We start from the raw sequence: 15,448 nt of genomic DNA, 5'->3' as shown, positions 1-15,448 counted from the left end.
ATCCAGTCCCAAACAAAGGAAACATTGGATAGTAAACGTGGCCTCACTAATCCATAAACACAAAAAGAAAATTGTTTACATTGGATTTTTTGTGAACCACTCCTTTAAAAAGGTTGGCAGTTACATCTACAGGAAGTCCATAAATGTTTTGGGGATTAAATAGAGATCTGATTTAAATGCTTGGAGTTGCCCATAAATATCAGTGTTTAGTGTGAGTAGATTTCACCAGTCCACCCTAAATGAATCAAAAGCATTTTCATAAAACCTGTTTTTGACAGTTATATATCACTTTCATACAACAAAAAACGATCATTACAAACTCTGCAGTGATTTGAGCATCGTCTCTGCATGGGAAAACGCCATGCAGGCAACTTTTACTAGATTCTTTTGCAGTGCTACCAGAAAACAAAAAGTGATGTAGGTGAGTCTCCATCATTTGGTCCATGGTTGATCTTCATTTAATGATCATTGGTTGGAATCACATGACAACGTATCTGTTGAGGTGATGACTCAGAGCCCTGGTTCATAAAATTATAAAAAGATTTCTAAAAAAATTAAAAAGGTCATCCCAAGTTGGCATGTATATTTGACACTATATGGCATTGTGTTGTATTTTCTATTTAGACACAAATTCTGCTAACACCGATGAAATGTTTAACAGCAGCAACAAAAAGACAATCTGGTCATCATCTCTGCATGACCATTCATTTCTCAAGGTCATTAAAAATAACTAATGTATTTTTAACTGTTTCACACTACCTGCAATTACTTACTGCACCTGGATCCTCCTTAAAAAGAAGGAGTTAGGCACGCACAGTCCTTCATGAATCCACTTTTAAAAGAGAAGGCTCGTTGTGCCCCTTCACCTGATTTGAAAGCTATTCCTTCCTCTCCATCTAACAATTAGAGTGCTTGCTTTTGATTGGGTATTAGGGGAAGTGGGAGGTGCCCGTACCAAAGGTGCGTGCTCAGGGCGAGACGGAGGTGCTGAAGGTGGTTCGCACGGGGAAGAGGCAGAAGAAGGCCTGGAAGAGGATGGTCACCAAAGTCTGCTTCGTCGGAGATGGCTTCACGCGCAAACCGCCCAAATACGAGCGCTTCATCAGACCCATGGTGAGGCAGAGCATGCTCACGGGATGGGGGGGGGGGGAATCTATTCGACTTAAAATGTCTAACACAGCTTCACTTAAACCAGAGTGGTTCCCGCTGAGGAGGGTTTTCTGCTCTAGCGCACATGCTTTTTCTCATCGGCACTCTTCTCCACTTAAAATTGCGTGTGCTGAACTAAGGGGTCAGGGGTTAGGTTTTAGGGGTTAGGGATTTGCGTTTAGGGTTTAGGGTTAACCTGTTCAGCATCTGTAAGGGAGTAGTAGGGATTTAATGTGCTGCTGCTCGCCTCCTCTCTCGGCCTTTAGGGTTTGAGGTTCAAGAAGGCACACGTCACTCACCCTGAGCTGAAGGCCACATTCTGCCTGCCCATTCTGGGCGTGAAAAAGAACCCCTCCTCCCCTCTCTACACCACCCTCGGGGTCATCACCAAGGGAACGGTCATCGAGGTCAACGTCAGCGAGCTTGGCCTGGTCACCCAGGGCGGCAAAGTCATCTGGGGTGAGTGAGTGACTTGTTACGCACACACACGAACACACACACGGGCTCAAATGTTCCTGGTTTTCCATGCTGACTTGGTCAGGTGTGATGACAAAATGGACAGTCAGAGGAGTCAACTGCTGAGTGGATTCGGATTCAGGGACCAGGCTTGACTTCTGAAGGTCTCTGAGCGAAGGAGCAGTAATGCAGTCTCTGCAGAGTTTAGTTCCAGCCCTGATCTGAGCTAAACGTTTAGTCCTGTCAGAAGACCATGTTGATCTGGATGAACCCCAAGGGAAGGGCTAGTAATGTTGTTGAGTGCTACCCAGAAGTAGAAGGGTGTAGCAAAAACTACAAAGTAAAGTAGTAATTGTGTCAAAAGTCTCATATGCAAAGTATGTTTCGTCTGATTGGCTGGAGTGTTGAGGATCACCTGAGCTTTTCATTGAACTTTTTTTCACTGAGATGATGTCAGTCCAGGGGCAGTGTCCTGTGATGTTGCATTGAGAGTTACTGATGGTGTAGATCAGAGGTGTTCAATAGCTCCCCGTCCTCAAGGTCCAGGACCTATAGGGTTTCCACCCTCCCTAGGAGTCAGTGTTTCAACAAAGTGCCCAAACACATACGTTGATCAATTACAAGGGATTACAGAATCCAGGACTGAATTTGGATTTGAGGTCCGCGTTTGAATACCACTGGAATTAAAATATTAAAAAACTAGTTTGGCTCAAAAAAGTAAATCTGGCTAACCATGGGCATCAGTCAGCTGGATTTCAGTCGTCTGGGTGTCAGTGCCGGATGTCAGCGGAGCTTCATGTTTGGACTGACATAAAACAAGTAACAACCTAAATAGTACAGCAAATATGTTTTTAAAAAAAACAATGAAAAAGTATTCAGAAAGACATACAGAGTGTGTGCTGGTAACATGCTGGTGTACCTTTGTGCCTGTTCCAGGGAAATACGCCCAGGTGACAAACAACCCGGAGAACGATGGCTGTATTAACGCAGTGCTGCTGGTATAACAGAACTCTGCACCACCTAATGTACTGATCACAGCCTTGGGCCAGACCACACAGAATATCGGCATTCCCATCCAGCATACGGAAGCCCTGCACTCCTGGACCTGAGTTGGGATACTTTGGAACTTGGGATTTTGTGTGTGTGTGTGTGTGTGTGTGTGTGTGTTGGATGGATGGATGGATGGATGGATGGATAACACGTGCGTGGGTGGATGGATGAATGGATGGATAACACAAACGTTATCAGTGTTTTAGAGCTGTGGGTCCTGAAACACACTGTTTAGTGTTTCTCCTGCAGTGGCTGCCTGGTTCAGCCTGCCGTCTGTCTGAAGCAGGGCAGACACTAAACCCTGCAGGACGGGCCTGAGAGACCCTGGGCTTTACACCGGTGTGTGCGCGCGCGTCAGTTTAAAACAGCAGCGGGTTCAATAAAACACGTTTTCACCGGGTGGGATTCATGCGTCTGTCCAGTTTCAGCCTGCTGCTTTCTGCCGGGAATCCAGAACTAACGACACATTTAAGCAGGAGTTGGGGATGTACGTTAAGATTTTTATACAATCATTAAAAATAATAAGCCCAAATTTGACGAGGTAATTCACTAAAGCCAATATGAGTGGCTGAGACATAGCAAGTAATTACGATGTAGAGAATTTACGATGTTATAATTTAATATTATAATATTCGTTTAATGTTTTCAAGGTTTCATTAATGATCACTTATGAAACAATGTAATATGAAAACAGCAATATAATAAATATAAAAGCCTTTAGATCTTTAGGTTGAATCTTCGTTCATAAATCTTAAATACATAAAATAAACACCAAGTTGATTATTTTCCACTGGCAAAGATATTAAAGGATGTTGGTGCTGGACGTCAGTGCTGCCTGTCAGTCGTATGTGTCAGTGCTGGACGTCAGTGCTGCCTGTCAGTCGTCTGTGCTGCCTGTCAGTCGTATGCATCAGTGCTGCCCGTCAGTCGTCTGGACGTCAGTGCTGCCCGTCAGTCGTCTGGGCATCGGTGGGGCTTCTTTCATCGCTGCCCATTTTTGGGCCTTTGATGTTTTCACTCCCTTTAATTTGTGTAACAACCCAAATAATCCAGCAAAGATGTAAAACGAAAGAATGAAAAAGTATAAATATCACCCAGCAAATGGTGAAAATAAAAATAAAAGGCTGAGAAGTAGAGAGAAAACAATTATGCATGGTTAGCGAGAGCTGGCAACCGTGCTCTGTAAAGTTCTGACCGCATGGAATCTTCAATAAATCTCCATTTAAGGCCAATACATGTTATGTAGTATAAGTGGAGCTGGGCAGAGGATTTAGGTGGCTGGACTGTAACCTTCACATATTTAGTGGAGGTAAGAAAATGAACACACATTTGGGATTAAATGACATCATGAGTTACATAAGTGAAACTAGTGACCCACACCAACACAAGTAGGATGTGTTATAGTGAAACTGGTGACCCACACCAACACTAGTAGGATGTGTTATAGTGAAACTAGTGACCCACACCAACACTAGTAGGATGTGTTATAGTGAAACTAGTGATCCTCATCGATCACTGATTTTCAAAGCACGAGCCAACAAACTGTTATTCTACAGCTGCGATTCTTGGTCTCTTCTCTTGGTCTCTTCATGCTTCAGTTGACCTCGTCAGTCCAACCCACAGTGCTGCTAATTTGGGCTTTATCAACCGTACACCAAATCCATCTGTTTGGTGTCCAACATTTCCTTTATTAGCTTGGTGCTAGGGCTACTAGGCTAGTGTAGCTAACAAGTAGTGTAAATCATTACAATCAAAACTCCATATACTTCCTTCCATTGATATAAAACTGTAATTAAATTTTTTAATAATTTTGTAAGATACCAGGAACTCAAAGAAAGTGATTCCTGTAACAGGACAGTGCGGGGAGATCAAACAGAGCAATACAGGTAGTAGATTTGCAAATGATGGTGATTTATTTTCCCAAAAGTCCAGTGACAGGCACATGATACCATAAGCAGACAAAGAATAAATAGCATTTCAAAGAAAACTACCAAAGGAAGGAAATAAAATCAGTCAACAACAACAACAACAAAACAAATAAATGTAACTCCATGTGCATTCCAATTGCACCAGTATATCAGCACGTATCTACTGGCTACCTCCACACCTCTGCTTAAACCCACTTCTTATATATACTGTTCGTCCCATGGACCAGACCATTTCTGGTACTTAAATTATGAAGTTCATAACATTTCCTCCCTATTGTTCAAAATAAAAGCTTATTTAAAACAGTTTCCCATTATCCAAAATGTCCTTATTAAAATAAAAAAACATATCCAAACACAGAGGATTTTGTCCTCCCCTTTTTACTTGGAAAATCCCCTCATCACCCTTACGACAGCTGGATAAAACAGGTAGTTGTACTCTTTGGACTCAAACTCCCTTTACCTTATTACAATAAACATATATACACACATATTCATTAATTTAGCAATTCCCTCTATAGATGGCCACCCTGAAAAATGTAAGACAACTACATGTACTGGCTGCATTATCACTGTGCTGTTTGTCAGCATGGAACGAGCGTGAGTCCTGTTACATGTCCATTACAGCTAAGATTATAGCTTTCACCTCTTCTGTGTAGTTGTGCATTTTTACAGAAAATCATACAAAGTCAGATTGTGTCCTAAACCACAATGTTAAGTCTGTGTAACATTACTTAACAGGACACATCAGATTTGGGAGAATTGCTTAGATTAACCTCATAAATCCAGTCCCAAACAAATTGGACAGTAAACGTGGCTTCACTAATCCACAAAAAGAAAATTGTGCAAATTGGATTTTTTTTTTTTTTTTTTTTTTTTTTTTGCGAACCATTCCTTTAAAAAGGTTGGCACTTAAATTTACAGGAAGACCATAAATGTTTTTGGGATTAAATGGACACTTGACTTAAATGCTTGGAGTTGCCCATATAAATCAGTGTTTAGTACGAGTAGTGTGAGTCCACCCTAAATAATTTAAAATCATTTTCATAAAACCAGTTTTTGACAACTTTCATAAAAGAAAAATGATCATTACAAACTGCAGTGATTTGAGCATCACCTCTGCATGGGAAAATGCCATGCAGGCAACTTTTACTAGATTCTTTCGCAGTGCTACCAGAAAACAAATGTCAGTGAGTTTCCATCATTTGGTCCATGGTTGATCTTCATTTAATGATCATTGGTTGAAATCACATAACAATGTATCTGCTGAGGTGATGACTCAGAACCCTGGTTCATAAAATTATATAAAGATTTATAAAAAGTAAAGATCCTCCTTAAAAACAAGGAGTTAGGCACGCCCAGTGAATCCACTTTTAAAAGAGAAGGCTCGTTGTGCCCTTTCACCTGATTTGAAAGCTATTCCTGCCACTCCATATAAACACAAGTGACTCCGTCAAAATAGTCCACAACCCCTCGAGGACAGCAGTAGTGTTAGAAGTATATTTGGGGGCTGCATTTTAGGGGAAAGTGGCGCATCTCAGTCGATGTAGAAGTCCAGCCGGATGGAGATCACCTTGCAGCCGTGCAGGGAGAAGACACGCTCGTCCTTGGGGAAGTAGTTCATGTCCCGCGCCATGTGGTCCACCACGGCAGCGTCGGGGGTGAGGCCTTTGGCAGCCATCTCTGCCATGCCACACTGAACCACGTGCTTGAACTCCAGCGGCAGGAAAGGCACAAAGAAGTCCACCAAGTTCTTATCTATTAAATTGGAGTGCCAGAGACCACATAGATAGATAGATAGATAGATAGATAGATAGATAGATAGATAGATAGATAGATAGATGAGCAATAAATGGAGAAAAATGGCTTAATAGAAGGGGAAAGGAAAGAGTGTAAGACGCTTATAGATTCACATGCATCGTACACTTCTATTGTGATACAGTTTTAACTTTGAACTCTTTCACATTATACACAAAGTACACCCAGAGAATTTCCACAGTCAACATCACAGGAATTTCTCTCATAAGACAAGTTCCTTTGGAGATGGAGAAGGGGCTGATGACCGTTACACACGCCTGCTACTCACTGTCCTTACTGACCATTACATGTGCCTGATACTCACTGTTCTTGTTGTTGAAGACAGACAGGGACAGAGCCATCTCCAGATCCTTCAGCTCGATCTCCTCTCGTTCTCTTCCCGACGTCCAGAAATCCAGAGCCACATGCACAATCTCCTCAGCTCCGGCATTACTATGGTGAAACACGCACGAACACACAGAGTAAGAGACTGAGACACACTACCAGTGTGTTGGTGATTTGTAAGGCTGATGACCTCATCCCTAGTTCAGTAGAAAGGTGATACCCAAATATATGCTAAATTTACAGCATTTAGCCAACATTTTTTCCCAAATGAACACAGTTTGAGCAACTGAGGGTTAAGGACCTTGCTCTGGGGCCCAATGGTGACAACTTGGTTGGGCTTGGACCGGCAACCTTCTGATCGCTAGTCAAGTACCGTAACCACTGAGCTATCACTGCCCCCCTAAACATTCATTCCATGGGGTTCTACAGTTCCAAGAGTGTAGATCGATACCTTTGAGAGTGTGTGTGTGTGTGTGTGTGTGTGTGTGTGTATAAAGGGGTGGGACTTTAAATGGGAATGCTGAACATGAGGGACCACTCAGTTATAAACAGATATGCTGTACAGATTAGCATGAGGAACAGGTTAGGAAACACCTGATCATACAACTGCACATGTGAAACCCTCTTATCCTTCTAAATGCCAATATAAAATATTCAAGATTTTTCTGAAAAACAAACAACATGCAAATGACAGTACAGCATACCACTAATCTCAATGTCAACACAGGTCTGGAATGTTTCCTAATTTAACCTACCCTGCATTAATGTATTTCCCAGTGACACTACACACCTGAGGAAGATGAAGATGGCCTGTCTGTAGGACACTCCGTCCAGTCTCTCATAGAAGTCCAGATATGGTTTTATGCCATCAATCAGGCCGGGGTGCATCTTATCCATCTCATCAAATATGAACATGGAACGTGGGCAATTTGTCACATTGCCTTTTATCCATTGCTGCAATTGTGCCTGAGAAAGACAGCGCACGTAGACAGGGGCATTAGCATCTGCACTCACAGAAAGCAGAACAGTTATGAGTTTTATGTGTGGCAATGAATTCTTTTTGACAAAGCAGTTTGAGGATTAACTTTGATGGCACCGCCTACCTTGTATGTTTCTAAATGCACCTTATGGGGAGAGTGTGCCGTAGCTGTGAAGAGATGCACGAACCCACTGGCCATTCCTTTCTGGTAAATATTCTCCGCAATCAGTTGACTCACAAAGTTTTTCCCCGTGCCAGTCCAGCCGTGCAGGGATAGAACTAGCGGTTTCTTGGGGTTCTCGCTGTTCATAAACCCAGTCACTGCTTTGAGGATGACCCGCGAAGCCACGTGCTGGCCGAACAGCTTTTCCTCCAGGTCCTCCTGGAGACCTGCAAGAGAAGCAGAGAATTACTGCACAAACAGGTCGCGTGGGACAAGCACATAGAATTTCTGCACAAACAAGTCGCGCTGAAGACAATAAATGGATAAGACAGAAAACTGATTTTAGGGCACCAATGATTCGCTGGAAATCTTGAGATTGTCATGCGAGGCGCTAAATTGTTCGCATTTTGTTATGAACGGTGTAATAATGCATATTCACATACACATAACAAGAGGCCTTAATAACAGGCAAATCCACCTAATACCTTCGCTTTCACAAAATGTATCCTTAAAAGGCGAAGCAGCAGCTACAAATAAAGCAGTGATGAACCGAAACCTCTACAATGCTGTTTAGTTTAATGGCTGTGCAGCATCGGGAGCGTTAGCTAGCTGAAATCCAGAGGAACCTGAAACGAAAGTAAACTGAGTAGTTCAGGCAAGTGCAGCCACTGGCTCCCAGACGTAAAGCTCACTAATCGACACCAACGTGTTCGCATTCATAATCCCGACTTGGAGGATTCGCTCACCGGTTGCGTTAAAACCGATCCAGTTGTCATCACACGTTTCAAATAAATAATTGTACAATTTCTTTCCTAAGGTGCCAAGTCCGGCAACAATGGTTGTAGAAATTGGTTCAAAAGCATGCACGACAACACTCGATATCAGTATAAAATGGAACAACGCTGAGAACGTTTCTTTCATTTTAAACTTAAGTCACAGGTGTATGTTTACATTTAATGAAACCATATAAACAACAGTGAGTGGCTTCAACTACCGGCACTTCCTGAAGATCTCGCTAGAGAGTGACGCGAGTTTCCTGCGACGCGCAGAAACAAGAACCGGGGTGGGATCAATGTTTCAGAGTTGAACAACAGTTATATGAATTGTTTAAATGTCCAGTTCGTGTGCCCGGAATGCCCAATAAATTCAAGCCACAACATCTCTAAATCCAGAACCTTCATTAGACCATAAATACCCAAATCATGCCATCTAACCCCGATCACTTTAGCCCTAAACATTCTTCAACGCCAGCAGCGCTTAGCTGATCTAACCGCAAGTAAAATGTTCCAACGTTTGGGTAAACATGTAACGTTAAAATACGCAGTGGTTAGCGAAATCTAAAAGGATAAAGGCCGACAGGCTTTCAATACGTAGGCTAGTCTACAGTGATCGGGCTACAAAGTTGTTTTTCTTTGATGCATGCATTGGAACATTGTCCTGCATAAAATCATGGTCTTTTTGAAAGATGCAGACTTTTCCCTGTACCACTGCTTTTTAAAAAAAAGCCCTCTAAAACTGGCAATAGGTTTGGGAGTTGATTTTGAGTCCATCTTCAACCCGAAAAGGTCCACCTAGTTCATCTTTAATAATACCAGTCCATAGCAATACTCCACCTCCACCTTGCTGGTGTCTGAGTCGAAGTGGAGCTCTGTGCCCATGCAGCTGATCCATCAAGAGTCACTCTTGTCTTATTGGTCCATAAAACCTTTGAAAAATCTGTCTTTAGATATTTCTTGGCCCAGTTTTGACATTTCACCTTATTTGTCTTGTTCACTGGTGGTCAGGTTTAGCCTTCCTTACCATGGCCATGTCTCTGAGTACTGAACAACTTGTATTTTTGGGCACTCCAAGTAGGTTGCAGTTCTGGAATATGATAGCACTGGAGCTTAATGGGTTCATGGTCACTTCACGTTTGATTCTTCTCAAATCTTTGACAGTTAATTTGCATCTTTTTTTCTCAACATGTTTCTTGTGACCCTGTTGACTATTTGCAACAAAGCACTTGATGGTTTTGTGATCATACCACAATATCATAGCAATTTTAAGAGTGCTGCATCCCTCTGAAAGACTTTTTGCAATTAACTTGTTTTTACAACAAACTAGTGACCCACAGTAACACAAGTAGGACGTGTTATAGTGAAACTAGTGACACACACCAACACTCGTAAAAAGTGCTCTACTGAAACTAGTGTGGCTAAACAACCTGACCAAATCAGAGAAATCATATTCCTCAGAAAATCCACAAGGGCAGCCACAGTATTCAATGGAAAGTCCAACACCCCCATCTGTCCTTTGTGGTACATCTACCAGCACATTTACATCTCCTGTTACGACCCCTTTTTGATGAGCTTCTCAGCAGAATTTCCATGAGTATGTGATGACACCAAAAGGACTACCTGCTTTTTTGGTTCCGTTATCAGAAAAATGTAATGTTTCGCCTGAAGCTGTTGTCAAGCAACCATTTCTAATGTTAGTGTATTATGATAGTTTTCTGTAGTTTCTCTATTCATGTACCCCAAGAAACATTAATTTTCAGTCTATGATTTTCAAAGCATGAGCCAGCAAACTGCGCATAAATTAAATCTTTTATTCTACAGCTGCGATTCTTGGTCTCTTCATACTTCAGTTGACCTCGTCAGTCCAACCCACAGTGCTGCTCACACAATTTAATAATTTTTTACTTGCTAGTTTAATTTGGGCTTTATCAACTGTACACCAAATGCACTTGTTTGGTGTCCGATGTTTCCTTCCTTAGCTTGAGGCTGGGGCTACTAGGCTAGTGTAGCTAGCAAGTGGTGTAAATCATTTTAATCAAAACTCCCTATATTTATTTCCATTGATATTATAAAACTGTGATTTCATTTTAAAATAATTTTGTAAGATACCAGGAACTTAATAAAATTGATTCTAGATGTCCATTACTGATATGATTATAGCTTTCACCTCTTCTGTGTAGTTGTGTATTTTTACAGAAAATCATACAAAGTCAGACTGTGTCCTAAATCACAATGTTAAGTCTGTGTGACATTACTTAACAGGACACATCAGATTTGGGAGAATTGCTTAGATTAACTTCATAAATCCAGTCCCAAACAAAGGAAACATTGGATAGTAAACGTGGCCTCACTAATCCATAAACACAAAAAGAAAATTGTTTACATTGGATTTTTTGTGAACCACTCCTTTAAAAAGGTTGGCAGTTACATCTACAGGAAGTCCATAAATGTTTTGGGGATTAAATGGAGATCTGATTTAAATGCTTGGAGTTGCCCATAAATATCAGTGTTTAGTGTGAGTAGATTTCACCAGTCCACCCTAAATGAATCAAAAGCATTTTCATAAAACCTGTTTTTGACAGTTATATATCACTTTCATACAACAAAAAACGATCATTACAAACTCTGCAGTGATTTGAGCATCGTCTCTGCATGGGAAAACGCCATGCAGGCAACTTTTACTAGATTCTTTTGCAGTGCTACCAGAAAACAAAAAGTGATGTAGGTGAGTCTCCATCATTTGGTCCATGGTTGATCTTCATTTAATGATCATTGGTTGGAATCACATGACAACGTATCTGTTGAGGTGATGACTCAGAGCCCTGGTTCATAAAATTATAAAAAGATTTCTAAAAAAATTAAAAAGGTCATCCCAAGTTGGCATGTATATTTGACACTATATGGCATTGTGTTGTATTTTCTATTTAGACACAAATTCTGCTAACACCGATGAAATGTTTAACAGCAGCAACAAAAAGACAATCTGGTCATCATCTCTGCATGACCATTCATTTCTCAAGGTCATTAAAAATAACTAATGTATTTTTAACTGTTTCACACTACCTGCAATTACTTACTGCACCTGGATCCTCCTTAAAAAGAAGGAGTTAGGCACGCACAGTCCTTCATGAATCCACTTTTAAAAGAGAAGGCTCGTTGTGCCCCTTCACCTGATTTGAAAGCTATTCCTTCCTCTCCATCTAACAATTAGAGTGCTTGCTTTTGATTGGGTATTAGGGGAAGTGGGAGGTGCCCGTACCAAAGGTGCGTGCTCAGGGCGAGACGGAGGTGCTGAAGGTGGTTCGCACGGGGAAGAGGCAGAAGAAGGCCTGGAAGAGGATGGTCACCAAAGTCTGCTTCGTCGGAGATGGCTTCACGCGCAAACCGCCCAAATACGAGCGCTTCATCAGACCCATGGTGAGGCAGAGCATGCTCACGGGATGGGGGGGGGGGGAATCTATTCGACTTAAAATGTCTAACACAGCTTCACTTAAACCAGAGTGGTTCCCGCTGAGGAGGGTTTTCTGCTCTAGCGCACATGCTTTTTCTCATCGGCACTCTTCTCCACTTAAAATTGCGTGTGCTGAAATAAGGGGTCAGGGGTTAGGTTTTAGGGGTTAGGGATTTGCGTTTAGGGTTTAGGGTTAACCTGTTCAGCATCTGTAAGGGAGTAGTAGGGATTTAATGTGCTGCTGCTCGCCTCCTCTCTCGGCCTTTAGGGTTTGAGGTTCAAGAAGGCACACGTCACTCACCCTGAGCTGAAGGCCACATTCTGCCTGCCCATTCTGGGCGTGAAAAAGAACCCCTCCTCCCCTCTCTACACCACCCTCGGGGTCATCACCAAGGGAACGGTCATCGAGGTCAACGTCAGCGAGCTTGGCCTGTTCACCCAGGGCGGCAAAGTCATCTGGGGTGAGTGAGTGACTTGTTACGCACACACACGAACACACACACGGGCTCAAATGTTCCTGGTTTTCCATGCTGACTTGGTCAGGTGTGATGACAAAATGGACAGTCAGAGGAGTCAACTGCTGAGTGGATTCGGATTCAGGGACCAGGCTTGACTTCTGAAGGTCTCTGAGCGAAGGAGCAGTAATGCAGTCTCTGCAGAGTTTAGTTCCAGCCCTGATCTGAGCTAAACGTTTAGTCCTGTCAGAAGACCATGTTGATCTGGATGAACCCCAAGGGAAGGGCTAGTAATGTTGTTGAGTGCTACCCAGAAGTAGAAGGGTGTAGCAAAAACTACAAAGTAAAGTAGTAATTGTGTCAAAAGTCTCATATGCAAAGTATGTTTCGTCTGATTGGCTGGAGTGTTGAGGATCACCTGAGCTTTTCATTGAACTTTTTTTCACTGAGATGATGTCAGTCCAGGGGCAGTGTCCTGTGATGTTGCATTGAGAGTTACTGATGGTGTAGATCAGAGGTGTTCAATAGCTCCCCGTCCTCAAGGTCCAGGACCTATAGGGTTTCCACCCTCCCTAGGAGTCAGTGTTTCAACAAAGTGCCCAAACACATACGTTGATCAATTACAAGGGATTACAGAATCCAGGACTGAATTTGGATTTGAGGTCCGCGTTTGAATACCACTGGAATTAAAATATTAAAAAACTAGTTTGGCTCAAAAAAGTAAATCTGGCTAACCATGGGCATCAGTCAGCTGGATTTCAGTCGTCTGGGTGTCAGTGCCGGATGTCAGCGGGGCTTCATGTTTGGACTGACATAAAACAAGTAACAACCTAAATAGTACAGCAAATATGTTTTTAAAAAAAACAATGAAAAAGTATTCAGAAAGACATACAGAGTGTGTGCTGGTAACATGCTGGTGTACCTTTGTGCCTGTTCCAGGGAAATACGCCCAGGTGACAAACAACCCGGAGAACGATGGCTGTATTAACGCAGTGCTGCTGGTATAACAGAACTCTGCACCACCTAATGTACTGATCACAGCCTTGGGCCAGACCACACAGAATATCGGCATTCCCATCCAGCATACGGAAGCCCTGCACTCCTGGACCTGAGTTGGGATACTTTGGAACTTGGGATTTTGTGTGTGTGTGTGTGTGTGTGTGTGTGTGTGTGTGTGTGTGTGTGTTGGATGGATGGATGGATGGATGGATGGATAACACGTGCGTGGGTGGATGGATGAATGGATGGATAACACAAACGTTATCAGTGTTTTAGAGCTGTGGGTCCTGAAACACACTGTTTAGTGTTTCTCCTGCAGTGGCTGCCTGGTTCAGCCTGCCGTCTGTCTGAAGCAGGGCAGACACTAAACCCTGCAGGACGGGCCTGAGAGACCCTGGGCTTTACACCGGTGTGTGCGCGCGCGTCAGTTTAAAACAGCAGCGGGTTCAATAAAACACGTTTTCACCGGGTGGGATTCATGCGTCTGTCCAGTTTCAGCCTGCTGCTTTCTGCCGGGAATCCAGAACTAACGACACATTTAAGCAGGAGTTGGGGATGTACATTAAGATTTTTATACAATCATTAAAAATAATAAGCCCAAATTTGACGAGGTAATTCACTAAAGCCAATATGAGTGGCTGAGACATAGCAAGTAATTACGATGTAGAGAATTTACGATGTTATAATTTAATATTATAATATTCGTTTAATGTTTTCAAGGTTTCATTAATGATCACTTATGAAACAATGTAATATGAAAACAGCAATATAATAAATATAAAAGCCTTTAGATCTTTAGGTTGAATCTTCGTTCATAAATCTTAAATACATAAAATAAACACCAAGTTGATTATTTTCCACTGGCAAAGATATTAAAGGATGTTGGTGCTGGACGTCAGTGCTGCCTGTCAGTCGTATGTGTCAGTGCTGGACGTCAGTGCTGCCTGTCAGTCGTCTGTGCTGCCTGTCAGTCGTATGCATCAGTGCTGCCCGTCAGTCGTCTGGACGTCAGTGCTGCCCGTCAGTCGTCTGGGCATCGGTGGGGCTTCTTTCATCGCTGCCCATTTTTGGGCCTTTGATGTTTTCACTCCCTTTAATTTGTGTAACAACCCAAATAATCCAGCAAAGATGTAAAACGAAAGAATGAAAAAGTATAAATATCACCCAGCAAATGGTGAAAATAAAAATAAAAGGCTGAGAAGTAGAGAGAAAACAATTATGCATGGTTAGCGAGAGCTGGCAACCGTGCTCTGTAAAGTTCTGACCGCATGGAATCTTCAATAAATCTCCATTTAAGGCCAATACATGTTATGTAGTATAAGTGGAGCTGGGCAGAGGATTTAGGTGGCTGGACTGTAACCTTCACATATTTAGTGGAGGTAAGAAAATGAACACACATTTGGGATTAAATGACATCATGAGTTACATAAGTGAAACTAGTGACCCACACCAACACAAGTAGGATGTGTTATAGTGAAACTGGTGACCCACACCAACACTAGTAGGATGTGTTATAGTGAAACTAGTGACCCACACCAACACTAGTAGGATGTGTTATAGTGAAACTAGTGATCCTCATCGATCACTGATTTTCAAAGCACGAGCCAACAAACTGTTATTCTACAGCTGCGATTCTTGGTCTCTTCTCTTGGTCTCTTCATGCTTCAGTTGACCTCGTCAGTCCAACCCACAGTGCTGCTAATTTGGGCTTTATCAACCGTACACCAAATCCATCTGGTGTCCAACATTTCCTTTATTAGCTTGGTGCTAGGGCTACTAGGCTAGTGTAGCTAACAAGTAGTGTAAATCATTACAATCAAAACTCCATATACTTCCTTCCATTGATATAAAACTGTAATTAAATTTTTTAATAATTTTGTAAGATACCAGGAACTCAAAGAAA

General features: G+C 42.3%; 3 protein-coding genes across 3 annotated transcripts; 2 read left to right on the top strand and 1 right to left on the bottom strand.

Annotated features, from left to right (window-relative positions):
* Nucleotides 1–361: 361 nt before the first annotated feature.
* On the top strand, nucleotides 362–3,383 carry LOC118240650 (ribosome biogenesis protein NSA2 homolog). Its single transcript, XM_035521722.1, has 4 exons — nucleotides 362–367; nucleotides 934–1,113; nucleotides 1,416–1,608; nucleotides 2,542–3,383. Exons 1-4 carry the CDS (start codon nucleotides 362–364, stop codon nucleotides 2,607–2,609), a joined length of 447 nt encoding a protein of 148 aa, XP_035377615.1. The 3' UTR covers nucleotides 2,610–3,383.
* A 1,162-nt stretch (nucleotides 3,384–4,545) lies between these two features.
* On the bottom strand, nucleotides 4,546–9,673 carry LOC118240649 (torsin-1A-like). Its single transcript, XM_035521721.1, has 6 exons — nucleotides 9,665–9,673; nucleotides 8,350–8,422; nucleotides 7,826–8,091; nucleotides 7,513–7,688; nucleotides 6,703–6,830; nucleotides 4,546–6,365 (listed from the first exon to the last, which is right to left on the bottom strand). Exons 1-6 carry the CDS (start codon nucleotides 9,671–9,673, stop codon nucleotides 6,118–6,120), a joined length of 900 nt encoding a protein of 299 aa, XP_035377614.1. The 3' UTR covers nucleotides 4,546–6,117.
* Nucleotides 9,674–11,305: 1,632 nt separating this feature from the next.
* LOC118240648 (ribosome biogenesis protein NSA2 homolog) lies at nucleotides 11,306–14,343 on the top strand. Its single transcript, XM_035521720.1, has 4 exons — nucleotides 11,306–11,311; nucleotides 11,878–12,057; nucleotides 12,360–12,552; nucleotides 13,486–14,343. Exons 1-4 carry the CDS (start codon nucleotides 11,306–11,308, stop codon nucleotides 13,551–13,553), a joined length of 447 nt encoding a protein of 148 aa, XP_035377613.1. The 3' UTR covers nucleotides 13,554–14,343.
* The last annotated feature ends 1,105 nt before the right edge of the window (nucleotides 14,344–15,448 follow it).

This window comes from Electrophorus electricus, chromosome 22 (assembly GCF_013358815.1).
Source record: "Electrophorus electricus isolate fEleEle1 chromosome 22, fEleEle1.pri, whole genome shotgun sequence".
NCBI lineage: Eukaryota > Metazoa > Chordata > Actinopteri > Gymnotiformes > Gymnotidae > Electrophorus > Electrophorus electricus.
The sequence above is the reverse complement of the archived record's forward strand: the minus strand, read 5'-3'. Positions and strand labels throughout refer to the sequence as shown.

Coding starts and splice junctions, on each gene's coding strand:
- LOC118240648 (XM_035521720.1), top strand. Junction 12,058..12,359: donor AGCGCTTCATCAGACCCATG/GTGAGGCAGAGC, acceptor CTCGGCCTTTAG/GGTTTGAGGTTCAAGAAGGC. Junction 12,553..13,485: donor GGGCGGCAAAGTCATCTGGG/GTGAGTGAGTGA, acceptor TGCCTGTTCCAG/GGAAATACGCCCAGGTGACA.
- LOC118240649 (XM_035521721.1), bottom strand. Junction 7,689..7,825: donor TGCATTTAGAAACATACAAG/GTAGGCGGTGCC, acceptor TGTCTTTCTCAG/GCACAATTGCAGCAATGGAT. Junction 6,831..7,512: donor GCCATCTTCATCTTCCTCAG/GTGTGTAGTGTC, acceptor GTTTCACCATAG/TAATGCCGGAGCTGAGGAGA.
- LOC118240650 (XM_035521722.1), top strand. Junction 1,114..1,415: donor AGCGCTTCATCAGACCCATG/GTGAGGCAGAGC, acceptor CTCGGCCTTTAG/GGTTTGAGGTTCAAGAAGGC. Junction 1,609..2,541: donor GGGCGGCAAAGTCATCTGGG/GTGAGTGAGTGA, acceptor TGCCTGTTCCAG/GGAAATACGCCCAGGTGACA.